General features: G+C 43.5%; 1 protein-coding gene and 1 non-coding gene across 7 annotated transcripts in view; both read left to right on the top strand.

Annotated features, from left to right (window-relative positions):
- Positions 1 to 27,353, top strand: part of HTR4 (5-hydroxytryptamine receptor 4) — a 149,486-nt gene that overhangs the window by 72,141 nt on the left and 49,992 nt on the right. For 4 of the 6 annotated variants that reach the window (XM_066343493.1, XM_066343490.1, XM_066343491.1 and 1 more), the window contains exons 3-6: positions 5,537 to 5,662; positions 7,064 to 7,264; positions 23,854 to 24,007; positions 24,871 to 24,912. In XM_066343493.1, coding sequence (XP_066199590.1) covers positions 5,537 to 5,662; positions 7,064 to 7,264; positions 23,854 to 24,007; positions 24,871 to 24,912 — 523 coding nt within the window. The remainder of the gene's footprint in view (positions 1 to 5,536; positions 5,663 to 7,063; positions 7,265 to 23,853; positions 24,008 to 24,870; positions 24,913 to 27,353) is intronic. The other 2 variants (XM_066343495.1, XM_066343494.1) reach the window with 1 other exon arrangement.
- TRNAS-GCU (transfer RNA serine (anticodon GCU)) lies at positions 22,184 to 22,259 on the top strand. The gene has a single exon. It is a non-coding gene; the product is annotated as a tRNA-Ser (tRNA).

Below are 27,353 nucleotides of genomic sequence, written 5' to 3'. Positions count from 1 at the left end.
CGCGTGCTAAAAATAGCTCGGTACTCGAGCATCGGCTCCAGATGAGGTTGCTGGGTGGATGCTGATTGGGGAGCATGCAGGAGCCTGTCTCACTATCTACCCTTCTCTCACCTTAAAAAAAATGCAAACTCTGGGGCCCCATCCCAGATGTACTGAAACATGGGCAGGTCCGGTGGTCTGTGTTTTAGCCAGTGTTTCCTGATTACCTAAGGTTTCCCTGGAACCCAGTAATTCTCTATCACACCATCAGGTCAGTGCCCTGCTTGACTCATGAACCAGCAGCATAAGCATCACTGAGGCTCATGAGTCTTGTGAGAAATGCAGAACCCCAGACTCCATCCCAGACCAAAAGAATCAGAATCTGCATTTTACCAATATCCCCAATAAATGCCGATGAACATTTGAGTTTGAGATATGGTGACTTTGCTCCGCTTGCTTATTGTCTGTCTTTTCAGCAGTGTGAACTCCATCAAGGTGGGGACTTTGTCCACCTTTTTCACTGTGGTATCCCAGTACTTAGCACACATCTTGACAATATAGTTGGCAATCAATACATACTTGATAAATGAGAGATCTGATCTGATTTCCTCAATTGACCCATGAAGAAAGTGAGGCGCAGAAAAGGCCAGTGACATTTTGAAATTACATAGCTGTTATAGAAAACCAGTGGCGGAAAATAAAAAAGGTAAGAAAAGTATTTTTGACTCCTAAGGGAATCTATTGTGGGTATGTGTGTGATCTTGAAACTGGTGGTTCTGGGTGCTATAACAAAGCATAACCTAGAATTTCCTTAGCTTCTAATATTTCGACTTCTAATATTAATCATGACAATTGCTTATTTATAATATACTTTCTCATTTATGGCCCACTTCCACAATACTAACTGATGTGGAAATTTACCCGGAATTATTGTTGTGGGTTTTCTTTTATTAAGAACAGAGAAAATGAAAAACAGAGCCAGCAATTTTGTGGAGTTTTTTTATTAACAGATCAAGAGATCACTGAAAAGGCAAATAAAAAGAAGGAAAAGTAAAATTTCCCATAAGAGTAACTGTCAGAAGAACCCGTTTAGTGGGCTAGGCAGAGCCCCTTGGTCAGGTGGGAGCTGTCTGGGAGTGGTAGACAGTGTGCTTGGGGGAAGTCAGAGCTATCCCAGGGGTCCAACATGGATTTAGCAAAGGTGCTTTCTAATTTATTTTAATTATCATTCCTGGACTTAGCATTTAGTTCGATGGACAGTTCTGCCTAATTAGAAAAGTTCCTTCTATGGTTAAGTTTTCCTTGTCACTCACAGTTTAAAGTTTAGCTATTTCTAGCTCCTAATTGGCATGCCACAAATGAACCATAACATTGAACTTGGGGCTCTCTGACCCTGACATTCCCACTTGAAATATACCTTCCCTGGAGCCAGGGATGTTCACCACAGACTCTGAATCTGGCTTTTAATTCTGCAAGAAGAAAGGCAGTGCAGGGGAGATGGTTCTAATGGTGAGGCTTTGCTCCTGGACAGTCTGTGTTCTAAGGATATGTTCAGACTGTTGTCCAGAGACAAGGAAAAGACCTAAAATTAGCCAGTCTCACCTGCCTCCAATCTAGGAGCCCTATAAACTATCCTGATATATAATCATCATCTGTGTATTCTTTCTTATTGTGATAAATTATATATAACATAAAATTTATCATTAAACATAAAATAAGCATTTTAAATGTACAGTTCAGTGACAATAAGTATATTCATAGAGGTGCACAACCATCACCACTATTCATTTCCAGAATTTTTCCATTTTTAAAACGGAAACTCTGAACTCATTAAATAATTCCCCGTTCCCTCCACCAGCCCCTGCTAAACACTATTCTACTTTCTCTACAAATTCACCTATTTTAGGCTCCTCGTATAAATGGAATCATACTATATTTGTCTTCTTGTTCTTGGTTTATTTCACTTAGCACAATATTTTCAAGGTTTAATCCATGTTATAGCATGTATCAGAAATTTATGACTGAATAAAATTCCATAGTCTATATATACCACATTCTGTTTATCTGTGGGCTGTTTTGACCTTTTGGCTATTGTGAATACTGGTTTTACGAACATAGGGTTGTATGTATCTATTTCTGTCCCAGCTTTCAATTCTTTGGAGTATGCTGGGTCCTATGGTCAATCGATATTCAGCCTTTTGAGAAACCATCATACTATTTTCCACAATAGCTGCACCATTTTACATTCCTGCCAGCAATCCACAAAAGCTCCAATTTCTCCACATTCTCATCTACACTTGTTACTTTTCACTTTTGTTTTGTTTGCTTTGTTTTCACACCAGCCACCCTAATGGGTGTGAAGTGGTTGGTATCTCAATAGACTTGGGGCTTTCTTTAAAGACTTCCTGAGTCGCAGCTCAAAACAACACCAGGAAGCTATTACGGGGCATCCTTGGCTGTTACAAGCTCTTATTAGCCATTTCAATATCTCGCCTTTCTCTAGCAGTGACTGTCGACCTTGGTTGCATATCGGAATCACTTAGGAACTTGAACATTTTCCAATATTTAGGCTGCAACCCAGGCTAATTAAATCAGCATCTTGGAGGGTGGGTCCCTAACATCAGCATTTTTAAAGTTACTGGGGTCATTTCCACACGCAGCCAAAGCTCAGAAACAGCTCAGCTCAAAGCCTGCTCACTCGTCCTGCTTCCGTCTACAACCTGCAGGGCGGAGAGTGTGACAAACCTCTCACCGAGCCTTCTCTGATGAGCCAGCACTCCATCCGCCTCTATCAGCCGCGTCCTGCTTTCCCTCCTAGAGTTTTTGCTATTGTGTGTATTACCAGTTGACACTTTGCATAAATCCTTTTATCTGTACATTGCCTGCTCTCTTTGTGGCTTATTTCTGCTTTCCTGGGGCATACAACAATGCCTAGCGTGGAGAAGGTGCTCAGAAAGCATTATTGAATGAACGCATGCACAAATCTACTCTTATTTCAAATGACAGCCCTTCAGAGAGTGAAAAGCAGCTTTTGTGTCTCGTACTGGGTCTTCTCTAGGTAAAATCATCTCTGTACTTTCAATCGGTTTTCAAAGACATTGAAGGAGAAACCTCACCATTATGAATACAATATGTCTTTCTTTCACTCATTAAGCAAATAATTGAGCATCCTATGTACTTCACATCCCTGTACACCAGGGGTAGTCAACCTTTTTATACCTACCGCCCACTTTTGTATCTCTGTTAGTAGTAACATTTTCTAACCGCCCACCGGTTCCACAATAACGCTAATTTATAAAGTAGGGAAGTAACTTTACTTTATAAAATTTATAAAGCAGAGTTAAAGCATATAATACTAATTACTTACCAAGTACTTTATGTTGGATTTTTGCTAAGTTTGGCAGAATAAGTCTTTATAAAACAACTTACTATAGTTAAATCTATCTTTTTATTTATACTTTGGTTGCTCTGCTACCGCCCACCATGAAAGCTGGGACGCCCCCTAGTGGGCGGTAGGGACCAGGTTGACCACCACTGCTGTACACTATACATACTCTAGAGTAGACTGTGCCTCGCGCTCGGAGTTGTGCCGGGAGGGATGTGACGTCAATCTGTGTGTGTGTGTGTGGGGGGGGGGGGGCACAGACAAAAATCAATAACAGAAGTCATTTCAAATAACAATAAAGGCTAGAAAGGAAATGGAAAACGTTGGCTGTGGCACATTAGGTGGGGGTTACCTTGAACCCGAGAACTGAAAGATAGGAAGACACACTCCAGAAAGGGTGCACAGCTGGTACAGAGGCCTGGAGGGGTGAACAGGTTTCAGAGAACAAGGTAAAAACCACTCTCACGGCCTTTGTTAGACACTTTACCTCAATTAACATGGCCTAAGGTCAACTTAGTTTTGGGTAGCCACCTCATCCTATGAAGGCCTTTTTCCTCATTGAATTAAATCTTCCCTCTCCAATATTCGTACTGTCGATAGTCAGAATTTAGGTGTGGAAGGGTGATTTAGCTGAACGTACCTCGAATATCTTTTCCTCTGAACCCTAGACATCAGTTAGTCAGTAAAGATAAACACTTGTCAGCAGAGTGGAGGGACAATGTGGTTCTTTGATCACTGTACTAGTGGTTGCTTATTTTAATCATCACCTGTCTTTTGTGTCAGGCCTGACGGGAGAGTTTTGGAGAAGGCGAGAGCCAGGACTTGGTGGGCTGCTGCTGTTTGGGCCCAGCATCCATCTCGGTTTTCAGTCGAAAGAGCTCAGTAAAGACATTTCTTGATTCTTGGGACCCTGTTGTCCCAGTAGTGGGCCCTCAGGGCAAACAGCCTCTTCCAGACAAGCCACCAAAAGGCTCTGACAACTCAGTTTCTCTCCCTGGGCCTTGTATTGAAATGTGGAGTTTGGGTCTGAGAATTTTAAGCTCCTTTGAAACTTCATTTAAGAAGAACATGTTATTACTGTAGTGGAAATACAACTTTTTTTCTGTAGCTTCTTAATAATCAGCAGACATTATGTTTTTATTAATAGGGGACACTCACTTCCAAGTTAATAAAACAAAACGGTTTATGCTGGGACAGCAGGGTTTATAGAATCAAATCAGCTGCCGAAATATACAAGAACACAGATTTGAACTGTTATGTTGGGTAATGAGAGAAGTGTGGTTTGGGGCAGTGAGATGAGTTCCTAAGTGTATTGATTGGCTGCTAACTTTCCCATGGACTTTGTAGACTCTTGAGACCACTTGGTCCAGGTCAATTATATAAAAACAATTGTCAAGCCATGACCTGTTCCCAGGACAGCCCACCTGTATACACAGTATAGGCATGGGCCGTGCTGGCGTCCTGAAAACAGGGTGGCCTTTGTGTTTATGCAGACCCTGGTTCAAGTTACTGCCATCCATCCATTCAATGTCATCTCTCCTTCATCCCATAAATGCAAATGACACATTGAAATTGAATTTATCGACAGATAAAATATATGAGATCTCTGCCTCATGAAGGTGGGTAGATGCACAAAACAGGAATCAATCACATACAATTCTTTTTTAATTTATTGATTGATTTTAGAGAGAGGGGAAGGAAGTGAGAGAGAGAAACATCGACCTGTTGTTGTACCACTTATTTATTCATTTATTGGTTGACTCTAGTATGTGCCCTGACCAAGAATTGAACCTGCGATCTTAGTGTATCAAGACGATGTTGTGACTAACTGAACTGCCTGGACAGGGCCAGCCAAATACATTTCTGAGCACAAGCCAGAGAAGAGCTCCGAAGGAAAGTCACACCTTCTCTGATGGAGAATAACTGTGCAACTTCAGGGTTGCTAATTCATGTCTCTGAGCCTCCTTCTTCCCGTTGGGTAAGAGTTCACTCAGATATCATGTAAAGTGACAGGTACAAACAGTGGCATATATCAAGTGCACAGTAAATGTGTGTTGCAGCTGCTGATGGTGAAGTCACCTTCGTGAAGCTAAATGAGGAAAAGAAGAATTTTCTTTCCTGTGTCTCAGTTTCCTTCAGTTCTCTGTGTGCATGTGTCTGTCCGTCTTCCAGTTCCAAGGAGGGTTTCCGGTCAGTGGAGAAGGTCGTGCTGCTCACATTTCTCTCGGCGGTTATCCTGATGGCCATCCTGGGGAACCTGCTGGTGATGGTGGCCGTGTGCAGGGACAGGCAGCTCAGGTGAGTGTCATGAGGAGCCCTCACGAGGAAGCCTGGGGAGCGTTCTGGGCTCTCCCTGGGCACTTGGGAGAATTTCTAATTTCTAATTTCCAGTATAATATATAATTATGAAAGGGGAGGAAAAGCACATGGGAATGATATTTGGAAGCAGAGCAAGGAAAAATGATCATACACAATCCCACAACTCTAACATGACCAAATAGTATAAACAGCTAAGTGCATTTTATCTCGTCTTTTTCCCTATGTTCAACTTTGGTATTGTTTTTTTTTTTTCATGGGGTTGTGATCAATATATATACACACACACACACACACACACACACACACACACACACACACACACACACATACGATGGAAGTGCAGCTAATCTAATCTTCTCACTTTATCGGTTTGTTCAAAGGAGGGTGTCTGACTAGTGACCAATCTAGTATTCAAACCTGGGTCTTCTTTTTCCCGGTACGCCAAGGTGGCAAGTTCAACCTTGTCAGATTCATTAATTAGTCTGAACCCTGGCTGCAATTATGATCACATGAAGACCTTTTTAAGATGGCTACTGTGTAGTATAAGTATGTCTCATGCAATATTTGGGCCATACTTATACTAAATAATTATTCATCGTCTATCTGAAATTCAAATTTAACCGGGTGTCTTGTATTTTACCTGGCAACCCCGGGGAAGGGGGTTGTTAATCACCCTTCATCCCTGAGCTGGGGTGAGACCTCAGCATCAATGTTGATGTAAATTCACTAAATGATTCTAGTGTGAGGTTTGGTGTAAGAGCCACCAGACCCTAAAAGGGAACAAAAGATAACAGCCTGCCTTATCTACTGCCTTCCTCTCTAAACAAGACATGCATGAGTCCAGTGATGGTGCGAAAGAGTGTAAAAGCACACTTCAGATAGGTGTCACAGGTGTGAGGCATATAGTGGTTAGTCTAAGAATGGAAAACAGTGGAATTTGACACCTTTTGTGAGAGGAGCACTTTGGAAGTTTCCCTGGGAATGACCAAACTGAGGCCTGCAAGTCTAGTGGGGTGTAGTTAAGCCAATAGTAGGGAGAAAGAACACCCTGTAAAAAGGCCCTTGGAGGAGCTTCACATTCAGGGGATTCAAATCAGGCCAGCGGGGCCATAGAGGAGATGAAGAGAAGGCTCTGGGCACAAGAGGAGTCTGGAGAATTCAGAAGGGGCCGGGCCACGAGGGTCTTTCCAGCCATGTTGCAGAAGGGGAAACTGACCCTCATAGGATACGTTACACATTTGACTTTTTTTTCTTTTTCCTCCCTCCCTTCTTTCCTGCTTTCTTTGTTTTCCTTTCCTCCTCTTTTCTCTCTTGCTCTTTTCCTAACCTCCTCCCTTCATTCCCCCTCCCCACCTCTTCCTTATACTTTCTCACTCACAGGAAAATAAAAACCAACTATTTCATTGTCTCTCTTGCCTTTGCGGATCTGCTGGTGTCCGTGCTGGTGATGCCCTTCGGTGCCATTGAGCTGGTTCAGGACATCTGGATTTACGGCGAGATGTTCTGCCTGGTCCGGACATCTCTGGACGTCCTGCTCACCACGGCATCCATCTTTCACCTGTGCTGCATTTCTCTGGACAGGTGAGGACAGGGCCACGTGGAGCTTGGGCTGCGCAACACCCTGATCACTCACGGGCTGTGCCTTTCTCCCTAAATCCACTAGAAGTGAAGGGCCAGACTTAGCCTGCAAGGAGCTTATAATCTAGGTGGGACAGGCATCGGCCATCAAGTTTACTGTAGAGTTCTGGATTGTTTGCTGCTGGCATGAACCAAACTCTGAGAGAGCTGAGTGGTAAGGATTAATACATCTGCCCCATAAGTGGCAGGGTTGGTTCAGAGTAGTAGTGTTCTACATTTGACCAGGACCTTCCCCTGAGAATGTACCTGTGTCATAATTTAGGTGTGTATTTAGCTATGTGCCTGTGACTGTGAAGAGTCTTTTCTGGAAAGTTAAAGATGATAATAAAATTCCCGGTTATTGGTTTTTGGATACAGGGCTAAGCGTTGCATTTCGTTGCATAATTTGGTTTTCCTTCACGTTTGACTTTAGGAGGCCTAACGATTTCGATGTTTGTCTCCTAATTCCTGCTCATGTGTATTTAACAGTGAAGTAATAATGCAATATAAATTCAGAGCATTACACAAACATATGTAGCTGCCACGGTAGCCATGTCCTAGGGGTTAGTTTTCCAGAGAAAATATAGTGTGCAGATCACTATACCTGGTTATCAGGATTACCAGGCACAATCTCCTACTGGATCTTGAGTTGTCCAGCGCACCAGTTTTTCCTCCAGTCTTGGGATAGGTGACTGTTTCTTTTTTTTTTTTTTTTAGATTTTATTTATTCATTTTAGAGAGAGGAAACAGAAAGAGAGAGAGAGAGAGAGAGACAGAGAGAGAAAAAGGGGGAGGAGCAGAAAGCATCAACTCCCATATGTGCCTTGACTAGGAAAGCCTGGGGTTTCGAACCGGCGACCTCAGCATTCCAGGTCGACGTTTTACCCACTGTGCCACCACAGGTCAGGCTGTGACTGTTTCTTTTATTGAAGAATAGGAAAAGCAACTGACTAAAATTAGAGATTGTGGTATATTTAAAGTGTGTGCCTTTCAGCACTAAAGTCAGAGTCTTCCCAGAGAATTACTCACCCCGAGAAAAGTCCTTAGGGACAGAACCGAGCTGGGGGAACGGCAGATTCATATCCTGCTCCCTGGGACAGGTGCTCAGGGATGGAAATAGCAGGTATAATGCCCTAGGTTATGTAAATTGCCCTCCCTTTCTCTCTCTCTCTCTCTCCCCTCCTCCTTCCCTCTGCCAAGGACTTACAGTTAAATGTGCTTAAGTTAAATGCATGTATAATGAGATTCCACTCTATAACTAGAGATAATGACATTGATAAAACCAATCTGCTGGTTGACAGTATATCATAGTTTGAAATTTATGTTTATTAATTTGTTTATAACAATCTGACTTCAGTACATGAGAGACTTTTTAAGACAGCCAGTATATACTGTGTGAAAGTTCACATCAGAAAAAAATGAAATGTGCCCTGGCGGTTGGCTCAGTGGTAGAGCATCAGCCCAGCGTGTGTATGTCCTGGGTTTGATTCCCGGTCAAGACAAACAGGAGAAGTGCCCATCTGCTTCTCCACACCTCCCCCTCTTCTCTCTCTTTCTCTCTCTCTCTCCCCTTCCTGCAGCCATGACTCAACTGGAGTGAGTTGGCCCTGGGCACTGAGGATGGCTCCATGGCCTTCACCTCAGATGCTAAGAAGAGCTTGGCTGCTAAGCAACAGAGCAATGCCAAAAATGGGCAGAGCATCGCCCCCTAGTAGGCTTACTGAGTGGATCTCGGTCGGGGCACATATGGGAGTCTGTCTCTGCCTCCCCTCCTCTCACTGAATTAAAAAAAGAAAGAAAGAAAGAAAGAAAGAAAGAAAGAAAGAAAGAAAGAAAGAAAGAAAGAAAGAAGGAAGGAAGGAAGGAAGGAAGGAAGGAAGGAAGGAAGGAAGGAAGGAAGGAAGGAAGGGAGGAAGGAAGAGAAAGAAAATGTAAGGAAGTAAGAAAACAGATGGAAATTCTACAGGGTCACCTGTATTCGATCATTGATCAAGTGAGCTGTGAGACTGTTTCGTAGGAACTTGAAGAAGGCAAGTTGCGGGCTCAGGGCAACTGGAGGTGACCTTGGGGTTTGGGCAAAAGCAAGGAGAAGAAAATGAGCCAGGTAAGGAGTGAAGAATGAAGGGAAGTGTAGAATCTCTTCCTGATGTGGAGTTAACTCTGGTTATTTCTGAAGGTTTCCTAGGTAGATCTGGCTTCAGAATTCCAGATTAACGACCACTTTCTTTTGAAAACATGAAATTTTCCGAGTTGTCATGAAGCAGTATGGGCTGGTCATGAAGACCCCTCTGCTTTAGAACTCAAGAGATTTGGGTTCAAATCCCAGATCGACCAGTTTCTAGCTCTGAGACTGGTGCTAAGTTTATTAAGCCTTTCTGAGTCTCAGTTTTCTCGTCTCTAAAAAGGGGGCAATGACACCCTTTGCAGTTAGGATTAGTTAATCCATTGAAAGCACAGTGTTGGCCCAGCTGACTCAATGCTCAGGATTAGTGGATGTCATTTCAGTTTCTTCTATCCATGAAACTCATGCTCTTTCTTACCAAACTTGGACCTCCTTCTCAGTGAATGATTCCAGCAGCTGCATTGTTCAGAAACCGCATAATAATTTTTAATGTGGTATCTTTCCTTCTCCCCTACATTTAAATAATAAATATTGATTTTCCTTTATAAAGCGATCTTAGTCTGTTTCTCGCCATCTCTGTCATCTTAGTCCACACTAATATCCTCCTTTGCAGAAGTCACTGCAGCAACCTCCTAATTGTTCCTCCACCTCTATCTTATACTCTTCCAATAAACTTGCCGCTGACATGATCCCACGGCCGTCTTTTAAAAATGCAGCTCTGTGCCTGTCCTCCTTTGCTTCAACCCCCTTGGTGGCTGTTCATTGCCTTGGGGATCAAGACCAAACTCCTTGGCCTGGAGGGTTCTGTGCTGCCCGTTTCCTGTGTCCCTTTGCCAACGTCACTTTCTGGGCCTCACCTGTCTTAGCCGTCTTCCTCTCTTTCCAGTGCTGTGGGCTCAACCGTCTCAGGACCTCGGCTCCTCCCTCTGCCTGGCAAGTTCCTTTGCCCTCTCCCCTCCTGCGTGCCTTTTTTATGTTAAGTTCATTCTCTCTTGCTTGTAGAAGCCCTCTCTGACCCCATCAAACCCATTCTCCTTTGAGAACTTAGTGCAATCATGATTAAAACCACAGTTAATTTTGCTTTAATTTTTTTCTTAAATGTCTCTGCCTCCCCCTCAGTGGGAGAAAACACAAGCATGTGAATAAGGACAGGTGTCTGCCCTCATGGAACTTGCCTTTGAAGGGGGAGATTGACAATTAACCAGTAATTACATAAATGCTAGTTTAGGTATTTGGTAAACATTACCGAACAACTGCAGTGTTCATCACATTCTGTTTTTGAACAACACTGCTAATAATTTCATTTCCTTCTCTGATAGTGGATGTCAGAAACTCTGCTACCATAAGTAACATAGACACAAATAGTGTTGTTTTCCTCCTGGAGCCTGGGAAATTTGCCAGTTCTCTCCCTGTCCCAAGAGCAATCTCTTCATTGGGCCAGGCTTTTCAGGCAACAGTTTAGCCTGAAACGTATGATTTTGTTTATCTTCTAGCTTCTGTTTTTGCTGTGTCCCTCCCATGTCAGTTGGGCTGGGTAGGGGCTGGGGCAAAGCACAGAGTGAGTGTCTCAGTGAGGTGTGATGTCGTCACTTGTCACGTGACTCCTGGCGAGATATCTTGTCCTCCTGTCTAGAGCTGCCTTGACTGTGAGCACAACTCATAATGGGGTAGTGCCTCTCGGGCGAGAGTGCGCACTGTGATTCCTCATTCCACCCAGATGGCAGACCCCTAGATCAAAGCAAAACGTTGTGAAACACATGTCCCCAGCTACCATTCTTCATCCGCTGTGCTTCTGGGTGCTTTGAGAATTGAATCTTATTAATAAAAGCTTATTGCTCCGTTAAAAGTAATTTCCAAAGCATAATTAAAATCCATGCATCCCATGGTATGGGTCATGGGAAGTCAAAACTGAAGGAAAGTGTAAAGTACCACTGATTATTTTAAAGCCAGGGTTCTTGTGGTTTATGAAAAGCAATCAAGTATCTGTAACAGAATACTGGTTTTAAAAGTGGAATACATTAATGCAGCCATTAAGAATCCTGAGGAATAGCTATGCATGTTGTCTTAGATCAGGGGTCCCCAAACTATGGCCCACGGGCTGCATGCGGCCCTCTGAGGCCATTTATCCAGCCCCCGTGGCACTTCTGGAAGGGACATCTCTTTCATTGGTGGTCAATGAGAGGAGCATAGTTCCCATTGAAATACTGATCAGTTTGTTGATTTAAATTTACTTGTTCTTTATTTTAAATATTGTATTTGTTCCCGGTTTGTTTTTTTACTTTAAAATAAGATATGTGCCGTGTGCATAGGGATTTGTTCATAGTTTTTTTTATAGCCCGGCCTTCCAATGGTCTGAGGGACAGTGAACTGGCCCCCTGTGTAAAAAGTTTGGGGACCCTGTTAAGACAGGTGTGTTTGATGAGGAATAATAAAGATCCCTGGTGTGTTTGATGAGGAAAAAAAAAAGCTTAACTTTTAGACTTTAATGTTTAGAATAATTCCACTTTTGTTAAATAAATATGTAGGTGCTTGTATCTGGGTATACTTGAGTGCCTGGGGTGGGGGGCTGAGTACACCCAACCATGAATGATGGCTATAGGGAGGGCAGCTAGGAACGGAGCTGGCTGGACTGGGTGGATGGTCTGTTGGATTGGGGTTGGAAATCTTCACTTTTACTCATTTCGGGAATATATGTTTTAAGCTTCAGCTTTCTCTTTGCTAGAAGCGAACACTTCTTGAATGCAGGAGTATTCACAGTAGTCTTTTAGCTGAAAGTGCTCCTGGGCCCACACATTCCTCAACTGGTTGAGAAATTTCTGACTTGGGTGTTAGGAGCTCCCGGAAGTCAGAGCCTGAATGTGGAAACTTTCTGACCAGTGTGTTCTCCGGTGCTTCCTCACAGAACGGCCTAGACTCTCCCCTCAGGGGTCCCTCTGCCTCTGTGTCTGTTTCTGTCTTTCTCTCTGTCCTTTTTTTGTTTCTGTGCTGTTTTCATGTTGGATTCATTTTCATGCTGAGTTCAGAAAAATAGACACAGGCACCATGAGTCTTAGACCATCCTTAACTCTGAGTCCACAGGAAATGAAACCCAAATACTATTTCTCATGGAAGAACTTTGATTGGCTTTGCCCAAGTCAAACACTCCTCTCTTGACCAGTCACTGTGCCGTGGGGATGAAACCTCTGGTTGCTGGGCAGAGATGAGGCACCATGACTGTGGGCTTTAACACAACATGTGGCCCTGGACAATGGCAGTTCCTGCTGGAAAGAGGGTTGTTGAACAGATAAGAACAACAGCCATCAACTACTCTTAGGCTGGCCAAAGGACCTACAGGTATCTTTATGAAGCCTCCTCAGCAAGACTGACAGGTGTCATCCCCAAGTCTTATTTACCATATTTCCCCACGTATAAGATGCACTTAATTTTGGGGCCTGAAATTTGAAAAATAAAATTGTATTACATAAAGTTATTGAACTCAAGTTTTATTCATTATAAAATTCATACCACTCCTAATCACTGTCAAAACTCCTATCCATTAGCTTGTCCTCATCTATGTCTGATGACAAATCAATGTCTTCATGTATTGCCTCATCCTCAGTTCCATCTATGGCATTTGAAATGCCATAATCACTGTATAAGATGCACCCAGTTTTTAGACCCCAAATTTTTCGAAAAAGCGTGCATCTTATACATGGGGAAACATGGTATATTGGTTTAAACATTGCTAGCTCCTTCCTCTGGCTTCATATGCCATACTCTTCAGATTTAACCATTCTGGTCCCCTTTGTCTGCCGTACTTTGTTTTATATTTGGCATCAAAAGCAATTCCCTTTTAAAAATCTATTCCACGTCATTGAAGATAGCATCCTGTAGTGTGACAAGATTTTCTCTTTGCTCTGTCCACCTGAATTTTTCCCCTTCCTCTCTGCAACCTGGGAACCTGATGTGTTTTAACCGCAAAAACCCTCCAGTCATTTCTTGGTCACAGATTTCCTTTAAAAACAGGTTTACGGCCCTGGCCGGTTGGCTCAGTGGTAGAGCGTTGGCCTGGCGTGCAGAAGTCCCGGGTTCGATTCCCGGCCAGGGCACACAGGAGAGGTGCCCATCTGCCTCTCCACCCCTCCCCCTCTCCTTCCTCTCTGTCTCTCTCTTCCCCTCCCTCAGCCGAGGCTCCACTGGAGCAAAGATGGCCCGGGTGCTGGGGATGGCTCCTTGGCCTCTGCCCCAGGCGCTGGAGTGGCTCTGGTTGCAACAGAGCGATGCCCCGGAGGGGCAGAGCATCGCCCCCTGGTGGGCAGAGCGTCACCCCCTGGTGGGCGTGCAGGGTGGATCCCGGTCGGGCGCATGCAGGAGTCTGTCTGACTGTCTCTCCCCATTTCCAGCTTCAGAAAAAAATAATAATAAAAATAAAATAAAATAAAAACAGGTTTACTTGTAAAACATACACTTTTGACGCAAAGACGGCATATTTCATCCCAGGCTGGAATTAAGTGTCTCTGCCTTTCTTAATGATTTCCCCAGAGCACAACTCAATTTCGTATAAATGAAAAGTGCCTGTCCCTGTGAACTGGTGTCGCGCACTTACATTCGTTTTCCCAACAGATCTGAAGTGGCATTTCTGCAAGGAAAGCATATTACACGTTTCTCCTTCTCGCCTGCTCCTTGAGGCCAGGCTCACGCTCTGGACACCATAGTGATATTTGTTGAGTTGAATTTCATGCCAGAGGATGTGAATCTTACTTTTATATTCATTTCATCAAATATTTATTGAGTGCCTACTAACGCCAGGGGCTGAGCAGAGTCCTGGAAATGCAGTTGGGAACAATCTGAAAAAAAGCTCTGAATCACAGAGATTTTAGTCTAGTGGAGAATACGGCAGTTACCATATTACCCCATGTATAAGATGCACCCTTTTTTGAAAAATCTGGGGTCTAAAAGCTGAGTGCATCGTATACAGTGGTTGTAGATTTTTTTTACTTGCATTTCCTGCTTTTTTTTGACAGTGATGAGTTGTATGTATATAATGATGAATAAAACTAGAGTTCAATAACTTTATGTAATACTTTTTTTTTTTTCAAATTTTGGGCCCCCAAATTAAGGTGCATCTTATATGTGGGAGCATCTTATATATGGAAAAAATATGGTAATAGGTATTTACAGTAAAACTGGGGGTCACTGAAATAGAATGAGGAGAAGTCAAAGGGCTGTTAGAGCTTGTATCCCCCAAAGCAGGGATGGCTCTCGGGAGAAGTGATACCAAACCTGGGATCTGTGGACAATGTAGATGTCACTGAGGTGAGGTATGGGGAGTGTCAGTTCCAGAAATCAGCATGCGCAGAGTCACAGAGGGTGTTTTATTTTAGTGACACGTGGTCACAGGCTGCATCCTTAGCTTGTCCCCTTGTCCTTCAGTGCTTTGCCCAGGGTATCCTCCGTCTGTCTCTCCTGTTTCAGCTCCCAGTGACAGCGATCTGCTATCGTTTCCTGAGTATGACGTGCTTCCTCATAACTCCATGCTGCTACCTGTGTCTTGAGTTTCTTTTCTCCTTCTTCGATACTCCGATAAGAGCTGTCACCTTGTCCACCGACTGGCCAGGCACCATTCCCAAAGGAGATTGTTTCTCCCTCTGAGCTCCCACAGACCGTTAAATATAAGCCTAGCGGTTATCAGTCATTGTAATAATTGGTTTGTTTGTCTGTCTCCCCCTAGACTGTCAGCTCCTTGAGGATCAGCCTTTTATCTCATCCGGCCTTGTGTTCTTCTAACAGGCCCAGAGCAGCTGCTCCATGCTGTAGCTGAGCGTGGGATGCTTTGACGTGTGACTTGTGGTTGTTTGATACAACATTGGCATTAGTTTTTCTACCCTTCTGGAAGTCTTGCTATAACAAGTAGTTAAGAATAAGGTCTGCCCTGGTCAGTTGGCTCAGCGGTAGAGTGTTGGCCTGGCGTGCGGGGGTCCTGGGTTCGATTCCCGGCCAGAGCGCATAGGAGAAGCACCCATTTGCTTCTCCACACCCCCCCCCCTCCTTCCTCTCTGTCTCTCTCTTCCCCTCCCGCAGCCAAGGCTCCATTGGAGCAAAGATGGCCCGGGCGCTGGGGATGGCTCCTTGGCCTCTGCCCCAGGCACTAGAGTGGCTCTGGTCATGGCAGAGCGACGCCCCGGAGGGGCAGAGCATCGCCCCCTGGTGGGCAGAGCGTCGCCCCTGGTGGGTGTGCTGGGTGGATCCCGGTCGGGCGCATGCGGGAGTCTGTCTGACTGTCTCTCCCCGTTTCCAGCTTCAGAAAAAAAAAAAAAAAAGAATAAGGTCTGGGGTCCTAGTGCTAGACTGTCTGGATTCAGTTCCAGGTTGACCAGTTAGCAATTATGTGATTGAGGGGGGGAGTTACTTTAACCTTCTGAGTTTTTATCTTCTCATCAGTAAAACTGTGTTAATAATAGTATATCCCTTTTGGAGTTGTAAAGAATAAATCACTGAGTGCATGCCATGAACATAAACCAGTGCATGGCACATAGTAAACATTGAACAAGCGTTAGCCACAAGTATTACGTCATCATTGTTTTTCCTTTCCAAATGCAAACTCTTAGTGGCTGTTGTGAGTGAGTGCCTCCCCAGAACCTGACCATTGTGTTTTACTTTCTGCTACATAGCTGAGTGTCCTTCAAGGTTGGACCCTGCCTTCCAGCCCGGAGTATCTCTCCTCTCTCCTTTAGCGAGCCCACCCATCTTCTGACTTCCCTGCACCTCTGCTCCGGTCTCTACTGCAGTCTTGTCTATGCCCACCTCTGTTTAACACCTTGCCTTCAGCATCTTTCTGTTTTCTCAAACCCAAGGTGTTCAGAGTGGAAATTTCCATTGTAAACTAACGTCCTCTTCTTCTTTTTACATCAAAGGTGCATATATTGATATTAGTCATTTAAATGTAATTCCTTGAGGTCAACGTTTACTTGTCTACAAGACTGGCTGAATGATACATCATAGCTGTCTTTTCATGACTGCCTTTCAAATTCATCTTCGTTCTCTTTATTTTTCCCTCCCATACTATTTCTGGATTATTGCAGTAGCTTCTTAGTTATTATCTTATCTGTCAAGTTCATCTTGAAATATGTCTGTTTTCTATGTAGCCTCAGCTCACAAAGCGACAAGGGTACTGTGTGTTCCCCTTCCTCTTCCTGGGGAGAGATGCTGTTGTCTCCTCTTGCCCGTTTATGTGATCTCGTGTTCATACACATTAGATATTTTTATATGATAGCTCGTGGCTTTGAGGAATGAAGAGTCCTCTTGAGAAAAGGCCTGGGAGGGACACACAGCACTTTCAATGTGCTCTGCTGGTCAAAGCAGTCCCAGGCAGCCAGATCCGGGGTAGGCAGCAGAGTCCCCGCCTCTGGATGGGAGGAGTGTCAAAGAACTTGTAGCCTCTTTAATCCATCACAGCTGCAACCTCTTACAAAAACGCAGATGTAATTAACCCCCTTTTTATGCAAAGAAAACAGATACCAAGTGATTTGTTCCAAAGTCAGAAGGGCAATCCATGAAAGAGCTGGAACTAGAACCTACCAATTTTCTTACTTACGGCAAAACACCCCTCGTCACTCATGAGTTTCCTGATTTGGTGGAGTGCTTCATCTCCTCGGTCCTAAATTGTAAAGGCCATTCACTGTGCTTTGTGAATTAGGACCTGTGAACAAATGAACCTGGTGAAACATTTCTGTTTTCCTGGTTCCATTCCAGTACTCGGGTCTGAGCAGCCAGCTGCTATGTCATCTCTTTGTTCCTGTGGTTGACATTTCTTTCATTAGCTGGTTGGTCTTGATTAGAGAGTTGGTCTCAGTGATCATCTAGGATACCATCCCCATCCGTCTGAGGTAGGAGGGCTGGGCCTTGGACTGAGTCCTTGAGAGGATGCTACATGTAATCACCTCTGTTACGGCTGCCAGTATGGTCTCCATGCTTCCATTCATCTTCAGGGACCCACCCATTCACCTTTCTGACTCTTAGAATCAACTATTGGGAGAGGTGTTGAGCCAAGAGACTAAGTCTTTTAGTTGCTAAATAGTTTAAAAGCCCCTGGTTCCAGAATGTATTTGAATCTGCTCACAATATCTATGAAACCAACATACAGGGTGGGACCAATGTATGTTTGCAGTTGGAAGTACACAAAACACAGGGTTTATTCTTGTATTATTATTATTTATTAATTATTATATTGTTTTCCATAAGAACAATTGTAAACCTGCTTTTGCCCCACCCTGTATGTAAAAGATGAGAGGGAATAGGAGTGAAAAACTTTGAAATAACTGCTGCTTATTAAGTTTTACGTGCCAGGAACTTCCTAAGTTTTGAACAAGTGATTTCATCAGTTGTCACAGCTAATCACTGAAGTAAGCAAAATGATCCTCCCTTGACGATGAGGAAATGGGGTCCTCCTGGACAGGCAAGGTAACTGATACTAGGACCCCAGAGTTAATAGATGGTGAAGGTCCCCAGAAATGAAGACACAAAGCTAAACGTCCCCCTGATTCTGAAAGTCTAGAATTCCAACCTGTTCTGCTGGCTCCTTTGCCTTCCCCGTGGTAGGAGGGAAGGAAGTGAGGAGGAAGAATTACCTTTAATTGCAGGAGCGGGGAAGAGATTAGCCTGGAGCTTAAAATAAACAACTGTCTCTTCCGAGTTGTCAAAGTATAAATTGTGTCCCCAGAGACATTTAAAGGCAATTTGATCACACATTTACACCTGCCTCTGGTTGGGAAGCTGGTGGCTGGTCTCCCAAAAGGGGTTTTAATGGAGTTTTATAAGCAATGTTTTGAAATGTTCTGCATAAAAAGTGACTGTACATCTTGGTTAATCCTGGCCATCTGGAACCTCACTTGCCATTAGAATATTCATTTAACCACTTTGTAAAAGTTTTCTAGTTAAAGAACAGAAAATGTCCCATGAAAGGCTAGAGAACAGACCTCACAAATAAATCTCTTCCTAAGATGAGACAGAATTGCTTTCATTTATGAACGCTGTCCACCCAGGCTGGGAACCAACAACCCTTTCTCTTAAATATGTTGTAATTCAGCTCCTTTAGTAGAGCATGCACATGTGTTGACTGTGATGGGCATTTTCTAGTTCAAAAGCTTTCGGTGACTCCTCCTAGCATAACAATTCAAACACCTCTAAACTAGTGGTTCTCAAAGTGTGGCCCGAACCACCAGTAGCAGCAGCAGAAGCATCTGGGAATATATCAGACGTGCAGATTCTTGGGCCCCACGTCTGACCTAACAACCACCTGTTGAGGTGATTTTGATGCTGGTTACGGCTTGAGAACCATTGCTCCAAGACCTGCCCCTTTAAAGTTGTATTTCTTTAGCTTTCTTGCAAACTCTCTACTGTCCAGCTATGTGGCTATAAGGATATATATTCATAAGTATATATTTCAAATTGGTGATATATATGTATCGATATGAAACGCATATCTATAAATATTTCTCATATATAGCACATATATAATACTTGTGTCTCTTTGTCCATGTTCTTTATAGCACCTGTGTTGCATTTTCTCCTCCATCACCCTTATGCAGTCTCTAAAATCCAGCTTAAAAGACACTTATTAGTATAAGCTTCCCCATCCTTCTGCTAGATAGGACCTTTCACATCCCACAAACTTGGTCCCACATTTCATGTAATTTATTTTCATTGGTTGTGATTACGGGTTTATTCTTATGCAACCCATTTGGAGCAGATATTCTCTATCTAGCATTGTGCGAGGCATTGGGGATACGGTGGTGAATGAGGCAGACATCTCTGGACTGTATAAATCAGTTAGGGGAAGACTTTTCTCACCTCCCACCCTGGATTGCAGCTCTTGGAGGGAATGCAGGTGTCTGGGACTCCTAGGGGCCCCCAGGCTGGATGAAGGTGTGGTGAGCAGGGTGGAAGGGGGTATACCACTCTTCTTCCATCTGTGTAGGGTGCACCAGATTATTCTGCCTCCTCGTGGCACCCACTCTTAAGAGGTGATGGCATGTCACAGCACCTGCAGGAGACAGGAGCCCCTGCCGTCAGTGAAAATCACCTCCTCTAAACCAGGGTTTCTCTACTTTGGCACTACTGACATTGTAGACCGGATAATTCTTCATTGCGTGTGGGGGGTGTGGCAGTACTATATCTGCACTGTAAGACATTTAGCAGCGTCCTTGACGTCTGCTGGATGACAGCCCCGTCCCCCTTCCCAGCTGCGACAAGCGAAAATGCCCAGTATCCTTTGGCAAGCAAAATCAACCTTGGTTGAATACAACTGGGAATGTTTTTACCCGCAGAAAGTAAGACTTCAGGAAAATGTAAAAGTCCTCTTCATGTATTTATAAGATCACTATGCAGAAAAAGAATTAGAGACAGAAGTTTTAAATTGGGCCAGAAGGTAAAACTGGAAGTTACAGGAAGTCAGTCACAGAGGAAACGTTCTTAACTTCAGGATAGATTAAATTTACAATGTACTGCAGTAGAACTTGGTGAATTCCCAGTCCCTGGTATGTTCATGCAGACTTGGATACACTGCCTTATAGAGAGGGCTAGGGAGTTCAGGATCCTGAGGTTTAGTGTTTATATGTTTTGATTGTCCCTAAAGTAGTTTGTAAAGAAATAGAGTGACCCCTTGGGGATTTAGGTGAGGTAGCAAGTACAGTGATAGTAACGAAGTTAACATCCTGGCCCTTGAGTTAGGCTGCCTGGTCTAGACCCAGTTTTTACCACTTGTGAAACCTTGGACAAATCCTGACACTTCTGTGTTTCTGTTTGTTCAACTGTAAAATGGGTACATTTATAGTTCCTGCTGCAAAAGTAGTTGTGAAAACTAAATGAGATAGTACAGGTAGAGCCCTTGCTAAGTAAGTAAATAGTATTTATTATTAACTCAGCCAAAGTGCTTTACCTGATCTCCAAAGAACTTGCAAATTTAACAAGCTACTTCTAATGTATAACATCTAATGGTGTTATGCATATGTTTTTGGGGCAGTTCATGGTAAGAAAAAAAATTGTAATTAACAGAGGTAATATAATCCAAATATAGAAATTAAAAAGTCACCATGATAGATAAAAATCAACTTATCAGATTCCTATCTGGTCTTTAAGTTGGAGACAAAAATTAGAATTTTAAAGGATGCTCTGTTAGTCAGTTAGCACTAGAACTTAATTGTTATTATTCATTTTGTTCAGTAATAATTTATTTTCATCTACTTAATTTGGCTTCTTGAAGACAGCCTCAAAAAGGATGTTTATTTTTCTAGATTCTTTGCTAGAAAGCAAAGACTGGAGAGCTATGAGGAAAGATGTTAGAAGGATACAGAACAGCTTAGTTAGGGTAGCTGCCTCACAGGTGCCAAGGCCTTGGTCAGAACTTGAGCCAATAAGACCAACCGGGTACTATTTTTTGCCTTTTTCTAGCTTCAGGTTGTTTGTTCACAATCTTTGGTATTCCTTGGTCTGTACATACATCATTCCAATTCTCTGTCCTAACCTAGCCATCTTTTCTCTGTGCATATCTGTCTCTGTGTTGGAATTTTCCTTTTTATAAGGACATCAGTCATTTTAGATGAAGGCCCACTCTAATGAACTTTATTTTAATTTGATTAGCTATAAGAATATTTTATATCTGCATAAAGTCACATTCCAGTGGTCTGCGATTTAGGACTTTAACATATCTTTTGAAGGAGGAGGATGCAGTTCAACCCATTCAGCAACTTAAGCAGAAAGGGAATTTATTGGAAAGCTATGTGGCCACTTGTTAAATTAAAGGAAGAGCTACAGAATAAGGAACAGAAGAGGCAAGAGCAGGGTTTCCCGAAGACCGAAGGAAAGGAGCTGCCCCCAGCACTGCCAGGAGGTTGCTGCGCAGATAGGGGACCTCCTGTGACTTGCCCATCTTTGCACCACTGTGCGTGATGTCCAGAGTCCCAAAGGACTGCCTGATTGGCTGTTCCCTGCTTGGAAATGTCAGAGTCCCATCATTCGCATCTCAGCACCACAACATCAATAGACGAGAGGTCAATCCCCCAAAGATTTGAGATCCTATTACCCAGAAAAAAAAGAAGGATGCTAAATGACCACAAGCAAAGGACTAGGACTAACCTAGTTCCTCTAGCAGGAAATGAAGTAGGAAGCAAAATTTTGCGGGGGGAAAAAAAACCTATATTTTCATACACACCTAATTCATCATCTCTATGTTAATACTTAAAGTTCTGATGAGTATTAGTATAACCACTCAGAAAAGCTTGCCACTCTGCTATAACTTGCCTTTCTAATAAGTCAAGAGCATGGAGAAATTCTAGCCAATCATCATTCTTTCCATACTGAGTCATTTTTAGAGTTGGCTACCATGCCATTTTTTATAGGTTGAAAAAAAAATGAGTTCTTAACTAATTCCTTCTTTTATTCTTTAGTCTGTTGTTCCTGGCACTCTGTCCCTGGTCAGAGCACCACTGCTCGCTGGCCATAGGAAGTATGCCAGCTGCTCCATGATGCCTTAGAAGGACAAGTACAACTCCCCACATCCCAGGGTACCCACTTCTCATGCTTTAACGTTGGGCTCCCCGCCTCATTCCACCCTCTCCATTGTCCCACCACCACCTTTTAAAAAACACAGCCATTGTTATATTAGTTCCATTTTGAATTAAGACAAGAAGAAGTGGGGGAAAATGAACAAAATGAACTACATAAAATGAGGAGTTAAAGGGGGTGGCTCATCATTAAATAAAATCAAATCTTAAAGAATAGACTTAGCCCTAGCTGGTTAGCTCAGTGGTAGAGCATCGGCCTGCTGTGTGGAAGTCCCAGGTTCAATTCCTGGCCAGGGCTCATCTGCTTCTCCACCCCTTCCCCTCTCCTTTCTCTCTATCTCTCTCTTCCCCTCCCGCAGCCAAGGCTCTATTGGAGCAGAGTTGGCCCGGGCGCTGAGGATGGCTCCATGGCCTCTGCCTCAGGCGCTAGAATGGGTCCAGTCACGTTGGAAGCAATGGCCCAGATGGGCAGAGCATCGCCCCCTAGTGAACATGCAGGGTGGATCCTGGTCAGGCACGTGTGGGAGCCTCCCCACTTCTCACTTCAGAAAAATACAAAAAATAAAAAGAATAGACTTAAGCTCCAGGCTGCCTTTTTGTACTTATTCTTCAGATTCTTGCAAAGACAGATTGCTGGTAGACCTACTATGATATTGTGTTTGTTGTCAAATTCCATGACCTTCCTGCACGGGGAAGTGGCCAGCTCCAAGGCTGGAATGGCAGGCAAGGAGCAGTCTGGGGGTTAGCGGCTTGGTCATTGAGTAGGGCAGGTCATATCTCTATCTGGAGGTAAGAAAAAAGGCGGTATTTTAGGCAGAACATGGACTCAAAGAGAGATGAACACTGAGTCCCGAGAGGAGGAGTAGAGACCCTGGTAAATGGGGGTGAGGTGGTCTCTATCAGTAGGCAGAAAATGATGAAACAAGAGATATTGGAAATTTTGCATTCTTGGAAAAACAATGCAATGATCCAACCCAGAAATAACACATGTCAGTTCTGTTCACGTCTCATTGGCCAGACCAGTCTCTTGACCCTACTCAACCACAAGGCGGTTAGGAAGTGCCTGTGCTCAGAAGGAGGGACTGGGTATACTCAGCTAACAGCAGTAATGACTTCCGCTTGTCAAAGTGCCAACTCCAAGTCCCTCTTCAATAGGCTCTGATTCAAAAGATCCTTGGTATCTGCATTTTAAATAGGCTTCCTCAAGTGAGTCTGATGCAGGGGAACAGGGTGGAATCCCTGGACCACAATGTAAAAAACACTGACTTAGAGCATCACTGTAGTATAGGCAGGTGATCAAGAGAATGGGGACAGATCGGAGATACAGTCCTTAGAGCCCAGATGTTGCGCCAAATGTTAGTTGCCTCAAGTTGTTATCAAAGAGTGTGGTTCTGGCCACTGAGGCCCAGAGGGCTGGGCTGAAGCTCCTGCAGTGCCCAGGCATGAGAGTCCTGTTGGAGCTGTGCCTGAGACAAAGCAGGCCCTCAGCTGTGCAGCTGGCTTCTCAGGCATTGGGAGAGGAAGAGGACTATGGGTGGACTCCAGGCAATGATTCTCAGGTGTGATCTCAAGTTTCTATTAGCAGAAACTCATTGGCCAATGTACCGTTTTATTGTATAATTGCTTTTTTCTTTCCTCTGCTCTTTTCTCTCTTCTCTTCCCCTCCTCCTTCCCTTCCTCTGCTACCTACTCTCTCCTCTCTCCCCATTATTTTCTCTTTTTTCTGTCTTTATTTTTTTATTCTTATTCCCCCCAAATTTCCCAATATTTCCTTTTCATATTTCCTTTCTTCTCCCCATTCCTTTTCCCCGGTTCTCTCTCATAAATTATCCTCCCTCCTCCTCCCTCTCATTCCTCCTCTCCCTTGGCATCCACCCCCGTTCTCTCTCCAGGTATTATGCCATCTGCTGTCAGCCTTTGGTCTATAGGAACAAGATGACCCCTCTGCGCATCGCGTTAATGCTGGGAGGCTGCTGGGTCATTCCCATGTTTATCTCTTTTCTTCCTATAATGCAAGGCTGGAACAACATTGGCATAATCGATTTGGTGAGTAGACCCCGCTGATTAACTGTCCAATTCACTTTGTTTGCTTGCGATTCTAAATAAACAAACAGTGTCAAGCCAGGTGGATATGCTAAGAGAGATTCCGACAGTGCTCTGAGCTATGAGAAGAACAACAACAAAAAGCAGCTAGCATCTTTGAATGCTTACTGTATGCCAGAAAGTATGCAAAATACTTTACCTGTAATACGGGCAACCTCCTTTCCTCATCTCATCCAGATGGGAAAAGTCAGGCTCAGAAAGGTGAAGTAGCATGTCCAGTTACATGCCTAGAACAGGTGTTCAAAGTTCAGCATTCAGACTCAGTGCCCCAAGAGGTCCTATTTCCTCCTATGTCATGCCAAGGGTCTTTGAGACTTTCAGTAATACACAGAAAACACATCATATGAGTGGAAGCTTTTGGAGAATGAAGAGAGCCCTGAACCAGGAGTTCAGAGCGGAACCCTGAGCCCAACCTCCCATTGACCCACTTCCTACAGGGCTGTGATGAGAAGATCCACTGGTCCCCAGTGGAAAATAGTGTCTTCAGGGTGTAGGAGAATAGCTTGGCGGCACATGTCAGGCATGTACCAACCCCTGTCTAGGTGATCTGTAAGAGTCGTCCTGCTCTGACATACTATATTTGCAATACCAAACTTGTAATGGTGATTAAAAGGTATGGTCTGGATTCATTCCCAGGGATATATATACTTTAAGAATGACCCCAGAACCATATTGTGGTAGGAAGAGGAACAGAGAGGAGAGATAGAGACTGAGCTCTGGCCCAACAGAACCAGTTAGAGTAGTAGCTGCCCCATCTTCTCTCCAGCTGATTCCTAGCCCCTAATCTTGCCTTGTTCTTTGTCCAGGAAAGGAAACCCAAACCAAGGCTGGGCGAGGATTTGCATGTGGTATGTCAGAACAAGAGTTCCCAGGGCTTCTGAGAGCAATGCTGGGGCCAGAGGAGTAGAGAAGTAAAGGGGACCCATACAAGGGAGACTATATGGCAATTTTCTTGAATCCTATCCCTCTTCTCTCAAACTTTCCATTTTATTACTCTTGGTTTCCAACAACCAATGTAATAACAGCCAACAGATGCTGAACACTTACTGTGTATTGAGCCCCATGTTAATTAAATCGCTGTTCTTACGAACCTTACTCAGACCTCCCAACAAGGCTGTGGAGTAGATCCTGTTACTGTCCTCAGGAAATGAGGATCAGAGAGGTGAAGTGTTTAGCTAAAGTCGCATTGGTTGGAAGGGGTGGTGGCTATATCTAAGCCCAAGCTTATTGGCCTTTAGAATCTCTTACTATTTGTGCTAAACTTACTCCTTCATGGAGAAAACCTTCGGAAGAATAAACTTTTGTGCATCACAACTTTTATTGAGGACACAGCACTTTTACCTTCTGATGTAGAATTTTTAAGGGAAATAGCCTAGGGAATTTTTGTCCATTTATGAGAGTGAGAGGCATACCCTCTATTCTTTGTGGAACTGGGAAATAGAGCACCTTCTTACTGTCAACATGCCTAGTATTTGCTCCATGACGTGACTGCATTTTGTATCTTTCCATTCATTTGCTCAGTGAATCTTCCTAGAAGGAAGCTAGCAGAACCCACGTGTTCATAATACATATACAGTTGATTCTCATTATTCACAGTTCTTAGGTTCTATAAAGTTGCCACAAACACTGAATCATCAAATATTAAATCTTTGCTTCTAGAACAGGGGTCGAGAACCATTTTGGTTGAGAGAGCCATGAATGCCACATATTTTAAAATGTAATTCCATGAGAGCCATATAACAACCTGTGTATGTTATGCATTATCCAATAAAAATTTGGTGTTGTCCCAGAGGACAGCTGTGATTAGCTCCAGCCACCCGCAACTATGATCATGAGTGGTAGGAAATGAATGGATTGTAATACATGAGAATGTTTTATATTTTTAACGTTATTATTTTTTTTATTAAAGATTTGTCTGCGAGCCAGGTGTAGCCACCAAAAGAGCCACATCTGGCTCGCGAGCCATAGGTTCCCGACCCTTGTTCTAAAAGAAATACAGAGTTAGGCCCTGGCCAGTTGGCTCAGCGGTAGAGCGTCGGCCTGGCGTGCGGGGGACCCGGGTTCGATTCCCGGCCAGGGCACATAGGAGAAGCGCCCATTTGCTTCTCCACCCCCCCTCCTTCCTCTCTGTCTTTCTCTTCCCCTCCCGCAGCCAAGGCTCCATTGGAGCAAAGATGGCTCGGGCGCTGGGGATGGCTCCTTGGCCTCTGCCCCAGGCGCTAGAATGGCTCTGGTCGCAGCAGAGCGATGCCCCGGAGGGGCAGAGCATCGCCCCCTGGTGGGCAGAGCGTCGCCCCTGGTGGGCGTGCCAGGTGGATCCCGGTCGAGCGCATACGGGAGTCTGTCTGACTGTCTCTCCCCGTTTCCAGCTTCAGAAAAATACAAAAAAAAAAAAAAAAGAAAGAAATACAGAGTTAGATTCCTCCAAGTCTCTGGTCACAATATTTTCATCAACTAATCAATATATAATATATTCTAGTTGTAAGAAAATATAAGGTGACAAGTTTAAAAATAAAATAATAGAAAATTAAATATAAAATATATTATAAAATAGTATATAAAATATAAGAGAAAAACACCAACCAAAAGAAAGCTGGTACAGCTATACTATCATCAGTGATAAAAGAAATTTAAGGCAAGTAATATTACTTCAGATAAAGTGAGATATTTCATAATGATAAGATGTCAATTTCATAGAAAGATATACTCTAACCTTATAATATATTGTAAGGTGAGATACTAAATTGCTTGTATATTTTATTACACAAGTTATAACATATGTGTGTATCATACATATTTTTTTATTCATATCTTCATTCACGTGTCTGTTCACACTGGATGCAGGCTGACCTCAGGAAGGGAAGTGTCATTTTTGTCACACAGCTTCAGCCAGTGGCTACTCCTAGAGAAGTCTGACAAGTAAGAGCTGTCAGCAAGCAGCATTTATAGTTGGGAGAAAAGTCTTTCAGTCTTTCAGAGGGAAGCCCGTGCATCTCAGTGTCCAATGCAAGTGAACAAGACAGTGTAACAGTGTAATTCACGGTGTAAATAAGAAGATGTGAAAATCCACCTGATCATTTCATTACTGCCAAAAGTACATTGACAAAATTTAATATCCATTTACAACTTTAAAAGTTCTCATCAAACTAAGACTAGAAGAGAATTTTCTCCATCAAGTGAAAAGCCTACAATACCTACAAGTTGACAAGAACTTGTAGGTATTGTAATTAATAGGAAAATGGTGACAGCTCCCCTCTTAAAACTGGGAATATATTAGTGGTGTCCACTC

Source organism: Saccopteryx leptura, chromosome 6 (assembly GCF_036850995.1).
Source record: "Saccopteryx leptura isolate mSacLep1 chromosome 6, mSacLep1_pri_phased_curated, whole genome shotgun sequence".
NCBI lineage: Eukaryota > Metazoa > Chordata > Mammalia > Chiroptera > Emballonuridae > Saccopteryx > Saccopteryx leptura.
This window is presented reverse-complemented; position numbering and strand designations above follow the sequence as displayed.